At 36.9% G+C, this 25406-nt stretch overlaps 1 protein-coding gene across 4 annotated transcripts in view; it reads right to left on the bottom strand.

Moving 5' to 3' along the window:
* Nucleotides 1–9100: 9100 nt before the first annotated feature.
* The window catches only part of ppp1r9a (protein phosphatase 1, regulatory subunit 9A), a 94967-nt gene continuing 78661 nt past the window's right edge, over nt 9101–25406 (bottom strand). For 2 of the 4 annotated variants that reach the window (XM_684261.11, XM_009294366.5), the window contains exons 11-20: nt 22648–22795; nt 20225–20271; nt 19769–19856; nt 19505–19556; nt 17961–18020; nt 15541–15589; nt 13459–13563; nt 13007–13030; nt 10538–10720; nt 9101–9972 (exon numbers count right to left, since the gene is read on the bottom strand). In XM_684261.11, coding sequence (XP_689353.6) covers nt 9799–9972; nt 10538–10720; nt 13007–13030; nt 13459–13563; nt 15541–15589; nt 17961–18020; nt 19505–19556; nt 19769–19856; nt 20225–20271; nt 22648–22795 — 930 coding nt within the window. In that variant the 3' untranslated portion in view covers nt 9101–9798. The remainder of the gene's footprint in view (nt 9973–10537; nt 10721–13006; nt 13031–13458; nt 13564–15540; nt 15590–17960; nt 18021–19504; nt 19557–19768; nt 19857–20224; nt 20272–22647; nt 22796–25406) is intronic. The other 2 variants (XM_073931912.1, XM_009294367.5) reach the window with 1 other exon arrangement.

Below are 25406 nucleotides of genomic sequence, written 5' to 3'. Positions count from 1 at the left end.
TCACAAGTTGTTTTACATACATACATGTTTTACAATATTCCACAATACTATAAAAATGTGTGTGTCACTTTGGAGGATTTTTTTTTTTTTTTTGGCATTCTGATAGACTTCAAAGATCTAAAAAGAGATTTTCTAAAACCAGCGATATTATTTTGGTTATTTTTTATCAAAATAAAAGTCTCTCACCTTTCCTGACCTGATAGCTTGCAGTGCTCATGATTACAATAACGGTATTAGTTAGCAGTGTTTTGTGTGAAAACAATGGAAAATATGCTGGTCTTTGGAAACTCAGGTCACCAGCCTTTTGCTTTTTCCAACGCAATCTCATGGCAATTTGTAACTTTTTGATTTAGTGGCTAATTCGTATGAATTTGTAAGATCTAATTTGTACAATTTAGTATGATTTGCTCATCACCCAATGACGGTTGTAGTTAGGGGTGGGGTTGGGTACCTCGCCTCCTTTTTAAAATCGTACATTTTTGTGCGACTGAACTCGTACGAATTTGTATGTATTAGCCACTAAACTGACAAAACATAAAATACTTACGTTTCCTCGTGAGATCAGGCTGGCAGTTCACTCTTAGCAGCAAGTATAAAGATGTCGTTCGATGACAATGTTTGTTAATGTGCACTTTTAGAACATTTTTCCCAGGCTGGGAGATGACCAGCTAGCTTGACCAGCCTCGCCTGTTAAAGTTGGATTTAGCTGGTCATTTTTCAGCCTGACCAGCTAAGACCAGGCTGAAAATGGCTGGAAACCAGCCTGGAAATGGCCAAAACCCCTCTAAAACCAGGCTGGTTGACCAGCTAAACCCAGCCAACCGGCGGTGTCGCTAATAACAATCATTCTCATTTCCTTTCTTTGGCTTTGTCTCTTTATTCATCAGGGGTTGCCACCATACCTGCCAACACTCCCATTGTTTCCAGGAGTCTCCCATCTCCCGCCACCCTCCCGTTTTGTTATTTCTCCCGGAAAACTCCCGTAATTTCAACCCCTCCCCCACCCACATGGTCCTTAGCATTTTGGTACAATCTGTGAAGCGCTTGGGTCGCCAACTTTGGTATAAGATCCCATCGCAGCGGCCTCCTGAAACACGCTCCATAGTACAGTTACTAACACCACAGTACAGTTAGTAACACAACAGTGCACAGTACCCGGCTCTCAACAGTGTAATTCAGACACCTCGACCCCGAACCCAACCACCACTTCTCCAGAAATTTTAGGGACAAACGTTGGCAGGTATGGTTGCCACACCGGAATGAACCGCCAACTTATCTAGCAAATGTTTTACATACGTATCAGATGCCCTTCCAGCTGCAACCCAGTACAATGAAACATCCATACCAACTCATTCACAGACACACACACACACACACACACACACACACACACACACACACACACACACACACACACACACACACACTACGACTAATTTAGTTTATTCAATTCACATATAGCACATGTCTTTGGACTGTGGGGGAAAGCGGAGCACCCGGAGAAAACCCAAACCAACACGGGGAGAACATGCAAACTTCACACAGAAATGCCAACTGACCCAGCCAGGACTCGAACCAGCAACCGTCTTGCTGCCCCAAATTAATTCTCAATTATATGTATTTTAAATGATTCTTCATTACTTTTCTCTTACTGTAAAATATTTACATTACAAAAATGAGTCGAGACAGGTTTGGAATGATCTTTCGTTGTATTTCTCAGACCAAATATGTCATTTGAAGTGTATTTACAGTCCAACATGACAAACTTTCACAAGGCGTTTAAATTTCTCATGAACAAAAATAAAGGATAGGATTTAGTAGCTCTGGAAAGAACGGGTATGGCACATTGAGGTCCCTCATGCGGGTATGATGAAAGAAAACACACAGGTTGGTTAATGCTCTTTTCTCAGGCGTTGCGTGCAGTTCCTCTATATACCCTGACCGTAAAAAAAATAGCCCATGAAAGAGAAGCACACACTTCTGTCCCTCAGGTCCGTACGTGATTATCCCTGCACGCAGACACATTCAGACAAACAGACCCGGTCTTCGGTCTCCTCGCAGGATTGATATAAAAACAAAAGCGCCGGGTTTAAAAGCTATTGCTTAACTTTCATATACAAAAGTCAGTACATGGATAGGCGGGTTAGATTTGGATCTACAGCAGGTTATTCTTCACTCGATTCATAGCAGAGGGCTAGAGAGGATTTCGTAATATCAAGACGAGCGTCTCTTTGCGATTACAATAATAAAGATATGTTCACAAGAGCATCGTGGGTTAATGAAGAAACATACAATCAACAGATTCACCTTTTTTTGTGTGATTACAAATTAAAAATGTTTTTTTGTTTTTTTGGTAATCATTTTTTTGCTTCAGAAATAAATAATATGCACTGATTTACAAACACGTCTTTGATTGGGAAAAAAAATATATAAATAGACGTATGACAGACGTTAAATTATTAGAGATAAATAATACAGTAATTAAAAATGAATATACATTGAAGCCCGAAGTACACATCAGGGTTTTTTTTTTTGCGTATGTGAGCACACATTTCATTAAAACTCATACTTGTACTGTGAATTTTTGCACTACCAAGTTTGTCCACAAGGTGTATGGGAAGCTGCTTTAACATTTAATCCAACTTGATACAAAGACTACACAAGACATGTCACTCGTTTAGTTTTGAATGGGGAAAAATGTAATGGCCAGTTTCCAATGAATGGTACGATACGGTTAAGTTCAGTACACTTTTATGGCCGTTTCAACTGTCAAAAGTCGTACCAAACCTAATCATACAGTACCACTTTTGCAAAGGGTACCAAAAGGCAGGACTATCTGAACGCTATTGGTTTACAGAGATACGTCATTCGCTCACCCAACAAGTCAGAATGAAAACAATGGAACCGCCATGTTTAAAATACACAGCGAGAGATTACAGCGTAATTATATATACGTATAATAACGAGCCATGGTCGACCAGAGATAAAACAAACCTTGTCATCGTCTTGATGAACACCCACAAAGCCAAGAAGAAGAGATTTTACACTGCGCCCCTTAGTTTTTTACGAGCCAGTCTGAAGCACGAGCGGTTTCGATTTCTTGCTTGCACTCGCTGAGCATCTATATTTGAAATAAGAACTTCTTGAGCTGATCAGAATAACAGGCACTTTAATTTTGAAACCCGATCCTGTCAGAAACTGACAAACGTGAGAGGGACACGCAAAAAAACTAAGGAGAAGCCGTAAAAATAGTAGCACATTATTTTTTCAGCAAACATGATCAAACTGCCATGTATAGCTATTATTATTATCTTTTGGACTATTATGAACTCAGAATGGTGGAATTATTCTCTAACAATGCGCTAGTGAAGATTACAGACACAGATGAGAGGTCTGCTCTGACTGTGGCCTATATTTTGTGCTGTTTTTAAACCTAAATAAGGACTAAATGTCTGCTGCGTGTAGTTTTTCTGTAGTTGGTAACATATCGGAGACTGTAAGGGTCTGTATGTGCTCATATTTGTTGCATTTACATATTTATTTTATATAATTACAGACGTCACAGTAGGCTATTTCGCACTCGTCATTGATCTGCAGTTATAATCAAATAATGTTCATAGAAAAGTTAAGGCCCGTGCACACCGAGACGCTTTTTTGCTCACGTTTTCCGTCGACGTTTAACGCCTTTTGACTAAATAAGAGGGTGTCAATGTGATCGTGCACACCAATGCCCAAAACGTCAGGCGTAAAAGCATCATTTAAAGAAAATAAAGGCCTCATGCTTGTTTTTTTGTTTTGATGCGCCACGTCAAAACCTTCTCTATCAATCAGGTTGGCACTTTTGTTCACGCGCATGGAGCTGCTAAAGTTAGTAAACAGCACTTGGACAAAATTGTCAATGCGAGCGCACATTTAAGAAGATGCCCAGTGGCGATATGAACGTGTAGCTGTTTATTGCACTGGTGAACAATTTCCATTTCTTCATAGCTAGAGCTGGAGCTGCTGCTTAAACCATCCAAGACAAAAACTATGTCAACTTTGTCTTCTTCTTCTGTGTTAAAAGCGGGTGTCAAAAGCTTACAGTTGTGTAGCGCCACCTAACGTCAAGGAGTAATTTTGCATACTCGACGCCAGAGAAAATCGATTGGGTTTGAATCCGGAAAAACGTCTCAAAAAAGCGATGACGATAAACGCAAACGAAAAGCGTTCTGGCGAGCCTTTGGTAATAAACATTTATACACAAGTATTTATGTGTATACAGCATCTGTTTTGTGAGAAGTGCTTCTCATATGATGTGTTAGCGACCTGTACAGCTTTACTGTAGACATTTTCTTGAGCGAAAATGACGTTGACTGAAACTTTCGTACACCACGCCCACCAAAAGAGTACCATTAGTACCCTTTTAGCAGTGGAAACGCAAGCTTGATAAAGGTGACCCGTACCGACCCGTATTGTACCATACTGTACGACTCGGCCATAATGGTCAATATGGCGAATGAAGCCCCGCCTACTAGTACAGGAGCCAATCATCGATCAATGTTTCTCTGGGGGGAAATTTTGGATCAGACGTGTGCTTTTACAGCAGTTTGGTGGTAAACAAACACACTGGAATCTCAGTGAATATTTGCTTTCCAGACTTGAGAAATATATCCACTGCACATAAAGCTTGAAATGTTTTTTTGGTTTTGTAATTTGGATGAAACCAACGCGAGATACAGTCCATCCTTTCAAACGCACATCACATGACAGCAAATACTCCAATGCTCACAAACTTGTAAACAAAGAGCCGCTGTTATTTCTGGAGGACATTCGCCATCAAGACCAAAAATTTTTACATTAATGTGTTGAGTTTAGGGTTGGGGTAGATGTTAATAAAATACAATTTATTGGGTAATTTAATAAATAATATTAATAATACTCTGTATAATTACGGCTTTTACATTACTGTGAGGGTTGAGGTAGACGTTAATAAAATACAATTAATAGATAATTTAATAAATAATATACATTTTTCTTATTAACTTTCGGCCACAGCTGTATCCCTTTTAGCAATGACTTTTTCACTCTCTTACCGTTAGTTTGCTATGAGGGAATGAGGTGCAAAAGAAAGCCCCGCCCCCTCAATATTCAGTACCAACCAGAAGTATGGCAACATACTGAAATATCTCATCCACTTCCGGTTCTTATAGTTACACGTGGACTATTAGTACCACTAACAAATAAATATTAGTATCTCATTAATAGTATCTTTTAAAAAGTAATGAATTTGTTCTAATATATTATTTCATATAAAAGTTACTAGTAACTAATAAGCTTTAAAATAGATACTATTGGTTCGTTTTTAGATTAAATGTTAAAACAGAGTGCCATACAAGGTGAACCGTAACAACAATGTACACTCACCGGCCAATTTATTAGGTACACCTTACTAGTACCAGGTTGGACCCCCTTTTGCCTTCAGAACTGCCTTAATCCTTCATGGCATAGACTCAACAAGGTACTGGAAATATTCCTCAAGAGATTTCGGTCTGACATGATAGCATCACGCAGTTGCTGCAGATTTGTCGGCTGCATATCCATGATGCGAATCTCACATTCCACCACATCCCAAAGGTGCTCTATTGGATTGAGATCTGGTGACTGTGGAGGATATTTGAGTACAGTGAACTTATTGTCATGTTCAAGAGACCAGTGTGAGATGATTTGCGCTTTATGACATGGCGTGTTATCCTGCTGGAAGTAGCCATCAGATGATGGGTACACTGTGGTCATACAGGGATCGACATGGTCAGCAACAATATTCAGGGAGGCTGTGGCATCAATAAGGGATTTGCGCCCACAGAACTGCCACTCACTAGATATTTTCTCTTTTTCAGACCATTCTCTGTAAACCCTAGAAATGAAAATCAGCAGTTTTTGAGATACTCAGACCCCTCCATCTGGCACCAACAACCATGCCAGGCTCAAAGTCACTTCAATCACCTTTCATCCCCATTCTGATGCTCGGTTTGAACTGCAGCAGATCATCTTGACCATGTCTACATTTCTAAATGCATTGAGTTCCTGCCATGTGATTGGCTGATTAGAAATTTGCGTTAACAAGCAGTTGGACAGGTGTACCTAATAAAGTGGCCAGTGAGTGAAGGCAAAACCAACAGACTGGGTTGACGCGACTACTTTAAAAGTTTAAAGTAGTCTATCGAAGCTTATAAAGAGAAACAGTGAAGACGATGGACAAGTATGAGTCTTTCTATGTGTCGAACACCTGCCAAAAAGCCCAAAACGAAGCATACTTTAGGCTTTACATTTGAGTGCTTGTAATAAAATCCACTTGGACATCAGGCACTGCCTAATGTGCTCTGTACACTGCTCACTGAAGCTGCCTTCGTGTTGCTGAGGAAATCATAGAATAATCCTTAAGATGTAAACATGAACGATAGATGTATCATAACTGAAGGGAGAACAAGACTAGGCAGGTTAAATCGGGCAGTGAAAAAAAAACGCATAACTGGCAAAGCAGAGTCTGAAATGCGAAAAAGCATGTCTATAGGCTTCTGTGTTTTGTATACTTACAATATGGGAGATGTGTTGCATAAATTTGAAAATACAACCCAGGATAAATCAATAGAGGCGATACTGGTTACTCTATATGCAGCAAATTGCAATATAAAACACTTCTTTACCACATTACGATTCTCTCTTTGTGAATCTGAAAACTAACGGATTAAAAAAAAAACATTGGGATCAAACTGAGGCGTACACTACTGTTAAACAGTGTAGGGTTAGTAAGATTATTCACTTTGTAAGAGGTTTCTTATGCTCACCAAGGCTGCATTTATTTCACAAAATGTTTTACTAAAGTATTTTGTTTTATTTATTTACTTGTGTGTGTGTGTTTGACTGTGTTTGGCGGGGTGTATCTGTTTATCAGATTTTTAATATTTTACCTAATATTGTTGTTGTTTCTTAATATTTGTTTCAAGAGTTCACACTTAGCTGATGATTGATCATAAAGTGTGTTTGTCATGCTGTCCCGGGAGAGAGCCTTAAGCTCAGAATATCCTTAGGCCCAGGGCTCCCTCACGTTCGAAGGGCGAGAGGAGAGTTTGAGCTCAAGTAGGTCTTGAGAACTCCCCTGCTTATGAATGTGTTAGGAATAGCTAAGAGATATAGCTGGCTACAAGTTTTTCTTATGAGGCCACTTTGGATTAGTCAAATTACTCATATGTTATTTCTTTGGATGGTGAGAGGAAACTGGGGAAGACCCAGGGAAAACCCATGCGAGAACAGGGAGAACATGCAAACTCTGCAAAGGCCGACTGGCTCTGTAAGGATTTGAACCAGTGGTGTTCTTGCTATGAGTGCTAACCTCTGGGCCACTGTGCTGCCCTATCAGGAGAAGGGGGAGGAGATGGGGTGGAAGGGGGATTCTTCAAGACGAAGATGACTGAAGTGTAAAACTGGTCATTTTTAGTAAGTTAATATTCATCTGATTGGCGCGATATGTGAAGCTGATGCAGGACCAGCTGTGATCAATCATAAGCACATGATCCTCTCTGAATTAGTTTATAAATAAACCGCACTTATGTTTGTGAAGCTTTAAGTTAGGAAAAGTGCTATACAAATAAAATGTACAGGATTCATACACATTTTTATTACTCAAATTCCAGGACTTTTCCTGAACTATCAAGTAAATTTTCAGGACCTAATTTTTTATATAATGTCTACGTATACCAGGTAAATAATAAAAAAACAATGCAAGATCACATTCATTAAAGCAAAATATAAAACACAAAACAATCTATTTAGGTTAAATTAATTTTTTATCGATGTAAAATTGATTTAGCTAATGCTTACAGAGCACTAATAATGCAAGCGCATGTGTTTGGCCAAAGACAGAATATAAGTAAAGACAGCTGACTTATATTCAAGTATACAGATATTTGTTCAACTAATTTTCTTGACTTTGTGGGTTTTTCTTTTCCCAAAACTTTTCAAGGCCTGGAAAATGCCATGTCGAAATTCCATGACTTTTGCAGTTTTTCCATGACCGAATAAACCCTGAATGTATGATTATGTATTATTAAATATACGTTAAAACAGTAATAATTTAAAGTATGTAATAATTATGCAAGTTTTAAGAATTTGTTTTTCTTTATTACATTTTTAAATGATAAATGTGCTTCTGGTCAATTTGATTAATTATTTGTCGTGTCAATTTCTTGTTAATATATGACAGTTTTTATTATTTATTTATTAATTTATTTAGTTTGCATATGTTTATCTCACACTCATTGAATTACATTCCTTCGGCTTAGTCCCTGTTACTCAGAGGTCGCCACAGTGTAATAAATCATCAGTTATTTTATGTGGTGGATCCATATCCAGCCAAATATTTGTATCTTATCAAAATAATAAATAAACACAAATTAAATGCATCCTTGGTGAATTAAAGCATTGATTGCTTATAAATAAATTAATAAAATTAAATGAATACATCTTACTGAACCCAAACTTTTCACCAGTAGTCCATATATAGGTCTGTTTTAAAGGAACACTACACTTTTTTTTAAGTAGCCTCATTTTACAACTTCCCTAGAGTTAAACAGTTTTACCATTTTCGAATTCATTTAGCCAATCTTTGGGTCTGGCAGACACACTTTTAGCTTAGCTTAGCTTAGCATAAATCATTGAATCGGATTAGACCATTAGCATCTCGCTCAAAAATTTAAAAAAATTAATACTTAGTTAGTTCCTAAATTAGTTCCTACACTAAAAGTGCTCCCGCCACACCCTAAGATCATCTGAATGAATAAAAAAATGGTAAAAATCGACAGTTTAACTCTAGGTGACTTGTAAAATGAGCGTTTTTTCCAAAATAAAGTGGCGCTTTCTTTCAAGTGCACATTTGTCTTCTGCGCTACTACATTTTTAGATGTAGCCGCTTAAACAGAGGTGTGTTCACACAATCTGTGCAGTCCAGACAGTAACGACAACCCATATAAATAAAGTAAAAGTCTAAACAGCACTTGAAAAGGCAGCACTTGGGTCTAACTGAGAATCTTCCTCAGAGCGATGGACAGGACAACAAGCAGGTCGCTATGGGACAGAAGCAGCTTTTATACAAGTCTCGCATCTTTGGAGAAGAGTTCAAAATGGCGGATTCCTGAAATCGCATCTGCTATCGCCAACACAACCTCCAAAGAACAAACACGCCAAGCTGTATTTGACTTAAATACTGGCAGATCCGTACAGTAGTGAAAGTCTGCAAATTCGCTTTGACCCGGAATGGCTTTCTTTTCACAGTTTTTCGTCAGTGACTCGGACTGTAGTGGTTCTCATGAGCAGCACTCAAACTCTGTGAGGTGAAGAGAAAGTCGACGGAAACATCGTCCATCAATATGACCTGTGCTTTATCAAAGCCGATGCATTAAAAACGTTCTGCCCTCCATTAACAAACAAACTGGTTTGGATAGAAAAATGGCACGTTAGACACACTTCCTGCATATGTACATCGTCTAAAGGTGCTCAGTTATTATCTGTGGAGGATGACTTGATATGCTCTGCTTCAACATATACTGTACATATTCTCCATATGCAAATAAATAGATATCAATGAGACGTCAAACCAAAAGTGCAGCGATAATCCTGCTATAATGAGCTCAGTAGAAATAACGAATTCCTGGAAATTTTGGTTTTCGATTCATCTGATGGCAGCTCGGTAGCATGAAGCCCCTTTTAGGATGAACTCTGACTCTTGTGAAATGCTGAACTCATCTGTTTTTTGTAATGAAGCTGTCATTCGGTGGCGCCCTCTGCTGGTCTGGAGGAACTGCTGTTTTTGCGAGTTTGCTCCAGTTCCTTCTTGCGCTGCTTCTCTCGGTTTCTACGGGCTTTTTCCATCAACACTTTCAGATCCTTCAGCTTCTTTTTAATGAGAGCCCGATCTGAAGAAGACTCAATGCCCAGAGCCTGATAAACACACACACACACACACACCAGGTGTTGAGATGAGTCAGATGAAACTATGCTAATCTGTGGAAGATAACTTTCTTATCACAGTGGAAGCAGATGGACATGAATTATACAAAACACATTTCAGCATATGGCTGGATAATAGATGTTTATGCGATCAAAACACAACACAACTATTAACTGGACACAATTATTGTTGAAAATAATTGCAAAAAAAAGGAGAATCATTGAATAAAAGAATTACAGTAAAATGCAATTAATTATTGTTATAAAGTAAATGTGCAAATCTTCAATCCTAATAATGTAAACTTGCCTCAATAAACAGATTCTTTAAGTATATTATAGATTTTTTAAGATACTTATTATTATTATATGAAATATTTGATGTATTTTTGCAAGACTGAATTATGTGACATAAAATTAAATTTAATTTCTAAATAATAATTAAATAGAAATCATTTAATCATTTATTTATTATTGCATATTTCATATAATTAAACTGAAATATTGAGGCAATATGTCAAATAGTGGATGAATTTATCTCAACACATGTGCTCCTCACCTTGAGAGCGGTGCTGTCCAGCTTCAGAAGCTGCTCTCCATCCAAATTCTTGGCAGTAAAGAGAGACACGTATTGTTCCAAGTTCAGTCCCATGAGCCAGCAGGACACCTGTTGACACGTCCATTCAGTCACACTGCGGTTCTGCCACTGCTGTGGCTTCACTGGCAGACCCTCGTCCACAATCTGACAAACACATAGACTTACAATCAGCACTGATCCGTAATTAACGTTCACTGTCTTCCACATGCATTTCAAGAAAGCAGTATAAATGAAACCGTTGAAAATCAAGCAGAACATATTCAGGAAACAAATGAAATATTTAAAAAATATGGAACATATTTCATATGGAAAGCAAACGGAACATAGAAACAAAAAATTACCATATTAAGTTCTTGTCATTTTAAAACACTGTTTGAAACAAAAAACAAAAAGGACTTGCAAGAAATGATAGAACTAGACAAACTGAGCACTATAGAAAGGTTTTGCTGGGACTCAGTGGCTCATATGGAACATTTGGAACACATATTCCATATGGAACATACCCAGCAGACACAGGACACCAGGTGTATGTTGTCCCCCAATGTCGAGGGATGCTGCATTTTGGTTGGAACTGAAAATTGGATTGACGTCAGACCTCAATGTCAGACCGACATCAATGTCCAACTTCGGACAGATGTCACTTTCCAACCCAACCTAAAAACGACCAAATATTAACGTCTAATGATGTTACTGCTTGACATTGTGTACCAATATGACATCTATCAGAAATTAAATTTTGGTTGCCAAACCTGACGAATAAATGTCAATATTTGACGTCAATATGACGTTGGTACAGTATGAAAGATGTTGGCTCAACATTGGTTTTTGGTCACTTTCCAACACAACCTAAAATCAACAAAATATCAACGTCATTTGATGTTGTTACTGGATGTCAAAATAACGTTGCCTTTGGATGCTGAATTTTGGTCCCCCGACATCTCTTTGATATTGTGTGCCTGCTGGGTATAAATCATATAAAGAACGTGGAAAACAACTGGAAAACAAACAGAACAACGGAAACTAAAGTACAATATATAGAGTTCCCGTTCTTTCAAATCATATTGTTCAGAACAAAAATGACTGAAATGAAATTGTGGAACTAGACTAACTAGGAGTGCTGTAGGTAAAAAGAAAAGTCATGCTGGGAATCAGGGGCTTATATGAAACATTTGGAACATAGATAAAATATATCATATAAATTTGAAGTCAGAATTATTAGCCCCCCTTAATTTTTTTCTTTTTAAAATATTTCTCAAATTATGTTTAACAAAGCAAGGAAATTTTCACAGTATGTCTGATAATATTTTTTCTTCTAGAGAAAGTCTTATTTGTTTTATTTTTACTAGGATAAAAGCAGTTTTTAATTTTTAAAAACCTTTTTAATGTCAAAATTATTATCCACTTTAAGCTATATTTTTTTCCTCGGTAGTCTACAAAACAAACCATTATTGTGCAATAACTTGCCTGATTACCCTAATCTGTCTAGTTAACCTAATTAACCTAGTTAAGCCTTTAAATGTCTCTTTAGGCTGTATGGAAGTATCTTGAAAAATATCTAGTAACATATTATGTGCTGTCATCGTGGCAAAGATCAAATAAATCAGTTATTAGAGATGAGTTATTAAAACTATTATGTTTAGAAATGTGTTGAGAAAATCGTCCCTCCATTAAACAGAAACTGGGGGGTTAATAATTCAGGGGGGGTAATAATTCTGACTTAAAGTTATGCTGGGACTCATTTCATTTCATACTACCCTAGCAACTTTTGGCCAGCGGAGAAATTAAAATGGTCGTGCCGAACTGAGTCTGGTTCTCTCAAGGTTTTTTTTCTTCACTCTCCTATTGGTGAAGTTTTTTTTCCCTCTCCGCTGTCCCCACTGGCTTGCATGGTTCAGGATCTGAAAAGCTACTCATCGATGAATTTGCTCTTCAGTGTTTGGATTCTCAATAATGACTTCAAACCACACTGAACTGAGCTAAACTGAACTTAAGCACTAAAACTGAACTACCCTGATCCAGTTACTATGACCATTTATGTAAAGCTGCTTTGACACAATCTACATTGTAAAAGCGCTATACAAATAAAGCTGAATTGAATTGAATTTGGAACACATTCCATATGGAATATAAAAATCATATAGAGCATGTGGAAAACAAATGGAACATATTTTTTATGAAACATAAAGGGAAAATAGGGACTACAGTAATATGAAATATGCCTAATGTGGAAAAGGGTAAATAGGGACTATAGATCCCATATAGAACACATGGAAAACAAAGGCCACGTATGGTAACAAATGTGACATATATTGAGTTCTTACTGTTTAAAAATAGTTTTTAACAAAAAGATTGTGGAAGAAATGCCAGAACTAAACTAACAATGAGCGCTGTAGGTGTGAAGAAAAATCATGCTGGGTCTCAGTGTCTCACCTCATCCTCTATCATATCCACACTCTGATAAACGCAGCATAAAGGACAAGAGAAACACTCGCTGAGTCAGAAAACATTAACTTATAAATTAGTGGTTCACAAATGTTTTTATCCAAGACATAAAAGACATTCTTAATATATCTGCTACGAACTATAGAAACTATAAATCAAACTTAAAAAAGTAAAATAAAATCCATAGGATAACAGAGTCTAAAGAATAACAGACAATTTCCAGGCAGAAAAATAATAAAAAATCATCTTGATTAACAAAGTTGTAGTTTACAACCTGTTAAAATAAAAATGTAATTTTGTATTATTAATTAGTTGATTAAAATGTCTATGTAGTATTTAATAATGTTTTAATGCTGTTATTTTAGCACATCATTTGCAACAAGCTGAGATAAAATAGGTTTACTTTAAATAGCACAAGTTAAAAAAAACACAGTAAAGACCTCATCAGAGGAGAGTGTGAGGGTCCGCGATCGTCCGCTCAGGACCCCACTGATCTCGGTCGAACTCGAACTGCTGAGACTGAGTTCATCTGACACACCCGGACCCTGCAGGAGACGCACACACGTAAAACACAACCCTCATCTGACTGACACGCTTATCATTCTCTCTTCGCCATAGGTATTTATTTATTATTTACTTAATTCTGATTGTATTATCGACTATGACAGTAGATTATCAGTGTAATTACTGCTGATTGACAGTTAAGTAATTAGTAGGATACAACATGCAAAACCCAACAAAAAGTCTATAAAAACTGTCACTCAGATGATTATTGTGATCATTTAACCCTGAGTAAAGTGATTAGCATTTTAAAATGACGTTCAGACTGTAATCAGCTAACACAACCAGTCTGTAAAATGATTCTGGGAAGATGAACACAAGGTCACGGTGAATCAAGCAACTTTATTTGAGGGGTGTTAAACTGCACAAACATGACACTTTTACCCGTGATGGTCTATTTACACATTTCGTGGTTTCACAGTAGTGGAAGTCATGATAGCTGGTAGGGGTGTCAAAATTTATTGTTTCTTCGGTGCACCACGATGCAGACGCGGACAATTCGGTATTGCTTCAGTAAAAATCATAACCGGTTATTATGTACAGGCATCATTTATCTTATATGCACTATGTCGCCATAGTAAGCTATGAGTGTAAGTATTTACAACGCTCCAACTACTTAAAAACACAGAAACTGTGCACAATTTCACTGCGTGTGTGTTTGCTGGACGTTTATCTGTGTTTAAACCAGCCTTTACTCATCTGTGAAGAATACCAGCCCGTAGAGCCAATTGCAGCCCTTTCAGTTGAGCGCGTGACCAATCAAAGGACTGTAAGAAAGGACTTTCTAGACAAGGCTCAGAGAGTAAGCAGGATATTTATATTTGTTTATTTGCTATAAATGTTCATCTTGTTTATGTGCAGTGTTGCCAACTTGGCAATTTTGTTGCTAGATTTAGCAACTTTTCATACTACCCTAGCAACTTCTTTTCCCCTAAAAACACCTAACTACAAATTAAGCAATTTTTTACATTAATTTGGCTACTTTTAGCAATTTATAAAAAGTAACTCAAAGGAGCGGTGGCTGCAGGCTTCACTCAACACACACTTATCACATTCAAGTTAAATTGCCAGCTCAGATTGTTTTTCATAACTGTTAATTTACTGATATTTGTTAACGTGTAAAATTGTTGATCATTCAGGAAACAATAAATTCCAATAGTGCTATAATTGCTGTCGCTTTCGGAAATGTGTTACTTTCACAAGGTAAAAAAAAGGAAGTACACAAACTGTGATTGTTTAAAATAATGTAACTGTTCATTATCAGTGTTATATTAAAAAATTAAAAAATCTTATCAAAAAGTGTTTGTATTACTTTTACAAATAGTCAGCTATATTTTCATACAAATTTAAATAGACATATTTTTAAATAATGTTTTTGCTGAGATGGCCAGTCAATTTGAGAAAACATGAATTATTTTGTATACTACATAAAGATGTAGTAAGTTGCTTTAAGTTGTAGTAAGTAAGATGTTTTGAGTTGCGATTACACAATAACGTCATTACGCAAAGCAATGTTAATAAGAACCTATTTATTGTGCATCTGGATGTAATGTTTTATTATAACGTAATAAACGGCGCCTCAGAAAATAGTGACATGACGGGCTTGCGCTTGTCAGATACAATGTGATGACGTCACTGATATGCAAATTAAAAATGTAAAAAATGCACAAACTCTTTTGAATTTAAAGCGACAGTCACTGAAAATAGCACAATTAGGATTAAAGTCTAAAAGGGGCAGTTTCTAAGAGGTTTAAAACATTATTTGTGTGGTATTTTGAGCTGAAACGTCACATACTCACTCTAGAGACATCAGAGACTTATTTTACATCCTATAAAAAGGGACATAATAGGTCCCCCCTTTCAAAACACATACGTGTCAATTGTAAATTCAGAGAACTGAGAATTTCCACACAGTCTTGTGTGTGTGTGTGTGTGTGTGTGGTCTTTTTGATGCCTCTCACCTTGCTCCTGCGTCTTTCAGGGCTGTTTTCTGCTGAAGGCCCTGTGGAGCTAAAGATAACACACTGGTTATTGAAGCAGACACAATACATGATCAGATCATATTCGCAGACCAGAGCTGCATTTAGACCATGCCTGCTTTATAGACTTAAGGTTCAGCTCTAGCATTCATTCAATTCATTTTCCCCCATTTGCATTGTTAAAAACTAATTGTAATTCGTTAGCTTAACACTTTGGGATTTGAGCAGTCATCCGTTTATCCTCAGAGGAAATAAAAACCTTTAGTTCGCCCTGCATCTGCGGAGACGTTCCCCTTAATCATTGATTAGGCAACTCTCTGAATCAGTGAAGGTTCATTCACATGCAAAAATGTGTGTGTATGTCCTGCAGTCTGGCACAGCTGAGACGTCCAGTGCAGTTCATATTCATTAGGCGCGCAAGTTCAAGAAAAATTAAATAAGGAGAAGAATTACACCCAAGGATATTATCTGACCAAATCAGTGCTGAAAAACCAAAAGGTGCACAAAAATTACATCTTCTAGTTACTTTTAATCAATCTCCAGGGACACCTATCATCACAGATTTTGTGCATTTTTATTATTATTATTTCTTTTTGTTTGGATTTATAGTAAAATCTTTTAGTCTTGAATCTAACAAAGGATCTGAAAGTTCTTGTAGCAAACTTAAGTGCGAGTTGCTTCAAGAAAGAACCGTTCATTTGTGTATTTTTTTATTCTTCATTTAATTATATTATTTAATCACGTGATCATTAGTCATGTATATAAATACCATCTTATTTTATTGATCATTAGTTAATGATTTGATTATTATTATTTGTAATTTTATTTTGTTATTTATATTTTATTGTTGCTATTTTCCTATAATTAATCCTTTGTTATTATTTCATTTTTCCATATTGTTATAATCTCATTGTCATGACTTTCAGTGACCACCTAAGGGCGCTGTAGTTCTACGGACACTGAGTTGGAACTACAGCGCCCAAAAGGACTACAAATCCATACATACCACACGCATACACCGGAACACATACACTGATTGTATTCACAGCTGTCTCCGTTTCTGTTGATAATCTAGACTATATATTCTACCTTCCACCACTGTTCGTGATTGCGTCGTTTGTCTTCCTTGTCAAGTTATCCAGTCAGTCTTGTATATCGAGTTTGTTGTTCCTGATCTTGTTCTTGTATCCTGCTAAAGTCTAGTTCGTGTTTATCTGCCTTAGTTTCTTGTTTTGTTTGTTTGTTTTTTATTTTGTTACTTTGCTCTTTGGATTTTTGGATTTTGTTCACTGTTACCGCACTTTTAATATTAAAATCTGCACTTGGATCTGCAATCTTTTGTTCCCGTTTTTGTTTCTGTTCTTGATCATGCTAAACGTGACACTCATGGCTGTGTGGATTGAAGCGACTCTTGTTTTCATGAGTAAGAGATAAGAGAATGTCTCCATTTCAAGTTCTGTATTGTCTCTTGAAAATGTTGTGAAGCTGTAATTTTCCATTGCTGTTGCTTGTGGTATAATAACACTTGTTGAATTTATCCTGGTCAGATGAAGTTTGAGCATTCAATCATATGCAACTAAGATTATTTAATAAACTCAGCTCTTTCCCTATCATCATTATTTCGTCTTCTGCTTCTGCTCCTCTCCAGCTTTCTCAGTCAACTCCTATATTGAAAGGAGATTGTTGGTTGGTTAATTCAGTTGAACACTGGTTAATAAGTTTGGGTTTTGATCGGCTCCGCTGAGTACTCAGAGAAACAGACATTTTCTGACAGGATCTGGTGTTAGATCTTATTTATCTGGCTTGGATAGTGTGATCTAACAGTCCCTTTCATTTATCTTGCAGTCTAGAGGAACTCTGCTTGAATGCACATACTTTACAATTCATAGGAATTATAGTTCACCCAAAAATAAAAGTTTGTTTGTAATTTACTTAAACTCATCCAGAACGTAAGCGACTCTATTTTCTGCAGTAGAGTTTTAGCTAAAATCAGCTAGAAGTTAACAGCCATCGACACTTTAAGAGTCAAAATCCAAATACAGGCAAAACAAAAATTCATACTAATTGTCTTTTGATGGTAAAACGAATGAATGTTTGTTTGTTTGTTTTTGTTTAGACCTGGAGTGTCAGACTTGCTGTCCTACACAGTTTAGTTCCAACCTTGCTTCAATACACTTACCTGGAAGTTTAAAACAAAATCAATTACAACTTTAATTAAGGTTAAAGCTAAACTGTGCAGAGCTGTGTACCTCCGGAAACTGAGTTTGACACCTGTGGTTTAGGAAATCCCTTTAAGCTCCAATGCATATATTCTGACATTGCTATGAAAAAAAAACATTTAAAATCTGATGTAGGCAGGCTGAAAGTTACCACTTATATGAGGAATCTAGTGCTCTAGTTACCTTTTACCGGGAGATCCTTTTGGGTCCTGGTCTGTCCCTTTACTTTTCCTCAGAGAAGATCTGAAAATATAAGCTTGTTAGAATTTCCAACAAGAGACAAGAACATTTCCTTGTATTGCATACAGTTTTTTTCATTGAATGTACTATGAAAAGTTGTGGGGTTAGCACGTTTTTAAAAATAATTTAGTATTTGAATAACCCCAAAAATATCAGTTTTTACAAAATTATTTAGCAACAAACTATTTTTGTCACTGAAGAAAATCATAATAAAACGGAAACTAAATCGTGTGACACTAATCCCGTAAAAATTTAGCTTTGCATCAAAGAAGTAAATTACGACTTAAAATAAATTTACATAGAAATAGTTTAAATGGTAAAAAAAAAAAACATATGAATAATATTGACCTTAAAATGGTTTTAAAAAAAAAGTAAAACCTGCTTTTATCCTAGCCAAAATAAAACAAATAAAATTTTATCCAGAAGAAAAAATATCATCGGAAATATTGTGAAAAATACCCTGCTCTGTTAAACATCATTTGGCAAATAAAAGATACATAATATTATTAACATAATAATAACAACTTTGACTTTAACTGTATATACACTAACTGGCCACTTTATTAGGTACACCTTACTGGGTTGGACCCCCTTTTGCCTACAGAACTGCCTTAATCCTTCATGGCATAGACTCAACAAGGTACTGGAAATATTCCTCAGAGATTTTGGTTCATATTGACATGATAGCATCACGCGGTTGCTGCAGATTTGTTGGCTGCACATCTCCAGTTCCACCACATCCCAAAGATGCTCTATTTTATTGAGAGCTGGTGACTGTGGAGGCCATTTGAGTACAGTGAACTCATTATTATGTTCAAGAAATGAGTCTGAGATGATCCACGCTTTATGACATGGTGTGTTATCCTGCTGGAAATAGCCATCAGAAGATGGGTACACTGTGGTCATAAAGAGATGGACATGGTCAGCAACAATACTCCGGTGGGCTGTGGTGTTGACAGGATGCTCAATTGGTACTAATGAGCTCAAAGTGTGCCAAGAAAATATCCCCCACACCATTATACCACTGTCCGCAGCCTGAACTGTTGATACAAGGCAGGATGGATTCATGCTTTCATGTTGTTGACACCAAATTCTGACCCGACCATCTGAATGTTGCAGCAGAAATCGAGACTCATCAGACCAGGCAACATTTTTGCAATCTTCTATTGTGGAATTTTGGTGACCTAGGTGTGAATTGTAGCCTCAGGTTCCTGTTCTTAGCTGACCGGAGTGGTACCCGGTGTGGTCTTCTGCTGCTGTAGCCCATTCGCAGTGTGATTGGCTGATTAGAAATTTGCGTTAACAAGCAGTTGGGCAGGTGTACCTAATAAAGTGGCCGGTGATTGTATATCTAATAAATAAACCCTTACAAAAACATAAACTAAATCTGACCAACTCCAAACTGCTGAACAGTAGTACACGTCAACATAAAGAAATTATCTGTATAATCTTCACATTTACAAATAAAACAATTAGTTCCAACCTACCCCAAGTCTAGTCGTTTGTTGCCAGATTTGTGATCTCGACTTGCTGAAGAGTCTGTAGAAAAATCCAGAAAAAAGGAAACAATCAGCGTTCAACAAGATTCAAACTTTACTTTCCAGAGGCCATATCAATTACACAACTTCACATGCTCTTATTATGTTCTCTTTTCCTTTGGGGTTTCTTCATCGAGTCTCCCAGGCCGTAAGCATAATTCATTAGGCCTGTAATTGAGCCCTAATCAGGTATTAATGGTTTGGAGCGTTTACCCTCATTATCAGGTCCCGGATGAGGCTGCAGGTGCCTGATTGTGGCCTCTGTGGCATCAGATGCTCTGGAGGACTGAGACTTGGAGCCCTACAAAGACACAAACACTTTAAATAGTCAAGAGAGAAAACAGTAGCACTTTCTGCTGAGCTAACAGTATTTCTTCCTGCTTCTTTCCTTCTGAGACATGCTGTTAGACACTAGTAGACAGAATGTGGAGGAGAATGACGTGTAGATTTTCAACACGCACTCGTGAATTGTTAAGCGTGAGATTAGAATTGTCTTCCAGTGTTTATCTGCGGATCAGGCTTGAATGTCGTGTGTCTGAATGAAGTGTGTGTGAGTGATTGTGTGTGTGTGTGTGTGTGTGTGTGTGTGTGTGTGTGTGTGTGTGTGTGTGTGTGTGTGTGTGTGTGTGCGTCTGTGTGTGTGTTTGTGTAAGAAAGTAAAAGTTTTACCCTCTCGTCTCTCTCTGTTTCACTGGCTCCTGTCAGCTCACACAGATCTGTAACACAAAGCACATCCATACAATTACATTACATAATATTAAACATAGGGTGTCACGGTGGCGCAGTGGGTAGCACGATCTCCTCACAGCAAGAAAGTCACTGATTCGAGTCCCGGCTGGGTCAGTTGGCATTCCTGTGTGGAGTTTGCATGTTCTCCCTGTGTTCGCATGGGTTTCCTTAGGGTGCTCCGGTTTCCCCCACAGTCCAAACACATACGGTACAGGTGAATTAAGTAAGCTAAATTGGCCGTGAACCCTTAAACAAAGTGAGTAAATCTATTGTCTTAGAAGTGACAAGGTGACTTAAAAGTAAATCACTTGTAACTTGGAACAGTTAAGCTTATTTCATTTTTTATAATTATACACATGGTTCATTTACTTAACTTACTTTAAGTAAAGTCAACTAATTGCTTTTTACAGTGTACCATACAAAGGTGTGAGGTCACAACACAGTTTTACAATTATTTTTTAAAACCCTCATTTTGCACCCATGAAAGAAAGCTTTGCTTGTCAAAATACCAGTTGTAAAATTTTCTTTATTGTCATTTTTATTATTGTTTTTATTATGATTGTTATTAGTATTTGTGCTATTAATGTTGTTGTTATCGTTTTATTATTATTATTATTGTTGTTGTTACTGTTGTTACTATTATTGTTATTATAGTTATTATTAATATTTGTATTATTAATATTGTTATGTTGTTGTTTTTGCTGTTGGCGTCGTTGATAGTGTTATTATTATTGTCATTATTATTGTTTTTGCTACTGTTGTTATTATTGTTGTTATTATAGTTATCATTATTGTTATTATTATTATTGTTATGTTGTTGTTTTTGCTGTTGTTGTCATCGTTGATAATATTATAATTATTGTTATGTTATTGTTGCTGTTTTTGCTGTTATTGTGGTTGCTATTATTATTATTATTGTTGTTATTATGAATATTACTATGTTTTTGTTATTGTTGTTTTGTTGTTGTCGTCATTAATATTATTGTTGTTATTTTTATGTTATTGTTATTATTGTTATTATTATTGTTGTTATAGTCGTTTTTGTTGTTGTTATTATTGTTATTATTATTATTATTATTTATAATGTTATTGTTATTATTATTATTGTTGTTGTTATGTTGTTGTTATTATTGTTATTATGTTATTATTATTGTTATGTTGTCGTCATTGTTATTATTGTTATGTTATTATTACTATTATTATTATTATTATTATTGTTATTATTATCATTGTTGTTATATTATTATTATATTATTATTATTAATATTATTATTATTATTATTGTTGTTGTTATGTTATTATTATATTATTATTACTAATATTGTTATCACTATTAATTATAGTTCCGTAGTATTTCAATGATTTATTTTATATTTTTTAAATAGATATTTTTGCTCATGCAGCTGTAGTCTTCACTGCTCTTTTACCAAGCACAAGGCTATTTTAACACAAAGCAAACGCATACATTTCCATTACAAGTATTCAATCAGCAGATGCTTTTGTCTAAAGTGACGTACAAATGAGGAAGCATACAGCAGCTTTAAGCAAAGACGGATATAAATCTGCAGGACAGCATCAAATATCGGGTACTCTGGCTGATGAAAACACATAATCCTACAACAGACCTCTGGCTAGTTTGTTTCTACGTTATTAGCTTGTGAAGTAGTGCCATATGCTGTTTATGCATATATGAAATCAGAAGGGCTTGTTTTGCTGGAAGCAGGACTGAGAGTGTTTCAGTTCCTGCAGCAGCACTTCCTTATAATCCGCCTCATTCAGTCACAATGCATCTGATCAGTTTTTCCAGCTCTGCGATTCAGAAGAGGCGGATTTAAAGAGCCGGTGACCCATTATGAGGTGTGAAGCTTCCAGTTTTCATGTCATTAACAAAGCCCAGTTTTGTGTGCAGCTGCCAGGTCAGAGATCAGAGTGGAGCGAAGTGAAAATTGAGTTTATTACAAACAGAAACGCTTACAAAACAGGCAGAAAGCACTGATATTTCGTTTGACACCAATGAGGGTGTGAGAGACTCTAGTGCAATCTGTTGAATGTGATGCACTGTTACATCCTGAGCAATATTTGATGATTATGTGTCATGTTGTGTACTGTGTTTTGAAATGGAGAGCATAATAATCATTACAAATGATTAGAACTATTACTACTATTACTATTACTGTCATCATTATGGATAATATATTAATTTATACAACAGTTCTGTCTGGTTCTTGAATCTGATATATATATATATATATATATATATATATATATATATATATATATATATATATATATATATATATATAACCCTAACCCTATGGAGTGTCCCTGTAATCCATGTTTACATTTGTGTGTGTGTGTCTCACCTCCTTCAGCTACATTTCTCCTTGAACACTGTAAGGCCATCAGTCTCTCCGTCAGCTGCGCTCTGCTCTCAGCACTGTTGTTGTTATTGTTTACTTGGATGCCATTTTGCTTCATCAGTTGCATCAGCTCTGACTCCAGAGTAGCAATCTAAAACATAGAAAGTTTTTTTTAATAATACACAGGAAAAAAAGTAAGTAAATGAATATTTAATTAATTTATTTTATTTTATTTAATGCCTAAAACCCCTTTTTAATTAATATATTTCCAGATGAAAATGGTTATTTGGCTGTTTATTCTTGAGGCAAGGTTAGTTATGTTTTGATCTAGAGTTCATTACTATCTGTCCACTGTCTCTGCAGCACTTTTTCCAGAATTAATTCTCCTATGTATCTTTCTCAAAGGTATTTTAAAAGAAAATCATAACATTACAAACTTTGAATTGAAGCAAAGAAGTATAAGATAGAGGTACAGAGTGTGAGCTTCATAAAGGAAAGAACAACAGTCCCATTGCACATTGTAACTGACATAGTCTATTGAAAGATTAATTTAGTTTACCTGCATTAAATTATAGAAACAAAGGCTGCACAATATTGGAAAAATCGGACATTGCAATATTTATTATGCCGCAATATTGTTCATGTAAATCTAATAGAAAGTATGCATTTTTGGTTGAATGCGAAAGATGCATACAAATGTATATATTTAGGTTTTTTGATTATGCTATTTGTGGTGTTTCAGTGTTTGGAGCCAAGGATTTATAGACAAATTACCAACCTACGTCACACATGATGTCACATGGGTTCCCGCTTGCAAAAAAAGACCGGCTGCATGTGCTGTAGGATGCCAAATTCGAGAAAGTCCAAAAATAGAAAACTTAACTTTTACCATAAACCACACTGCTTTAATGCCGACTGCAGACGTCTTTGGCTAAAAAGGAGCTGAATCAAATGTCGACCTAATTAGAAATGCTGGACTCTGCAATTCTCATGTTATATCCAACCCAGGCTCATTCTGAAAACGTAGTCCAGCAGACGTTTCTGGAGACCGCGAAATACGTCCCGGGAGGTACGTATTTGTGCAGTTTTTGTTTTTGCGAATCCGCGAGAGGCCGCTGTGCTCGCTCTTTCGTATCTCGAGCGTCTCTTGCGAGTGCCGTTCGCAAGGTGTACAGGCAATGTACAGGTGCAGTTGGTAATTAGAATGCAGTCGTTTTGCTAGTTGATGATTAATTATTCAGGCCTTGTACAGCTCCGTCTTCTTTCCTTGTCTTTGGCTGGGCAGAACCTCGGTTTTTAGCACTACATAGTGTTGAATCTGGTAGTCGTGGAACATTATTTCTGGCACATGACCACACAGAACAACATTGTTGGCATCCAAAGACTTGTAGGCCTTTAACTTCTCTCTTGTAAAAACACTTCAATGAGATTGTATATTTGGGGCTGGATGCTTGGTCATTTCTTCTTGTCCAATATTCATTGGGAGGGTGCTATCGCAATAGGATCTGTAAGATGAACGCTGTCACGTTCGGTGAGGGGAAAAAGGAGCGAGGACTCAGATGCAGCAATAATGGGTTTTTTATTAATAATAAAATGAAAACAAAAAGGCAAAACAAACAACCCCGAGGGGGTAAAACTCTAATGAAACAAATAAAAGAACAAACAAACTTGACTGACTGGACAAGACAGGGCTGGACACAACAGGACAGGAAACTTTCGACGACGAACTGACAAAGGACTGAAAACATGAGGGGGATTATAAAGCAAAAAGTAAATTGACACACAGGTGAACACAATTAACTAATAATGGGTTGACAAGGAGGGTGGGACTAGACAATAGACGGGAGAGCGCATGACACAGAGAGACAATACAAGCCATGCGCTCACATAACACAACACTGAAGCACACGACAAAAGCACGTGACCACAATGTAAACACCGAGCCACGTGCTTTGACAAAAGACGCAAGACACGAGCACCCGATGAATGAAAGCAATCACCGTGAGCTCACACACGCAGCGTGCATGCTTCATCCCAGCGCCGACCAAAACCGAAACCAACAAGACTGAGACGCTGGGAATGAAACACCACGCTGCTGACAGACGAAAACACAAACACGAGTACAAGAGCGCACGCGTCTGAGGGACGCAGAGCGCGCGCGGCCACATCATGTGGCAGCGCGCACACTCTGCGTACACCCACGACGGCGCGCGCACACACAGAGACAGAAACAGGACCAGACATTGAGTAGTGTCAGAGCTCTGCCACCAAAACAAGAATTTACAAGACCAAAGTGGCAGAACCCTGACAAACGCTGCTCACTTTCACGTTAACTTTGCCGAATCACTGTGCTTATCACTTGGTGACGAGCTGTTATAATACGCTGAAAGCATTATGTAAATAATATTTATAATATGTAATCAGTATATCTTATTTCCAAGCCAACAACAAAATCTGCAAAGCATCGGATGTCATTCCCTCGCTGTAAACGCTAGTGCTCCTGTTTTTTTTTTCTGCCACCTCCCTGCGTGTGCATCCGAAATGTTTATAAACATGGTAATTCGTCAATTGGTTTGCTTTGCTTAGTAGGACTTTCTAGTTGGTGGCAATTCCAGCACAGCATCATGGGTAATGTAGTTTTTCTGCCTGACTTCTGCTATTGGTTTAAAAATATATCCAATTACACCAATTGATGGGTTCAGCAAAAACATTAACAAACAATTAGCAACTTAAGACCCCATAACAGGCCTGTCTTTAAAAGG

This window comes from Danio rerio, chromosome 19 (genome assembly GCF_049306965.1).
Source record: "Danio rerio strain Tuebingen ecotype United States chromosome 19, GRCz12tu, whole genome shotgun sequence".
NCBI classification, from domain to species: Eukaryota; Metazoa; Chordata; class Actinopteri; order Cypriniformes; family Danionidae; genus Danio; species Danio rerio.
This window is presented reverse-complemented; position numbering and strand designations above follow the sequence as displayed.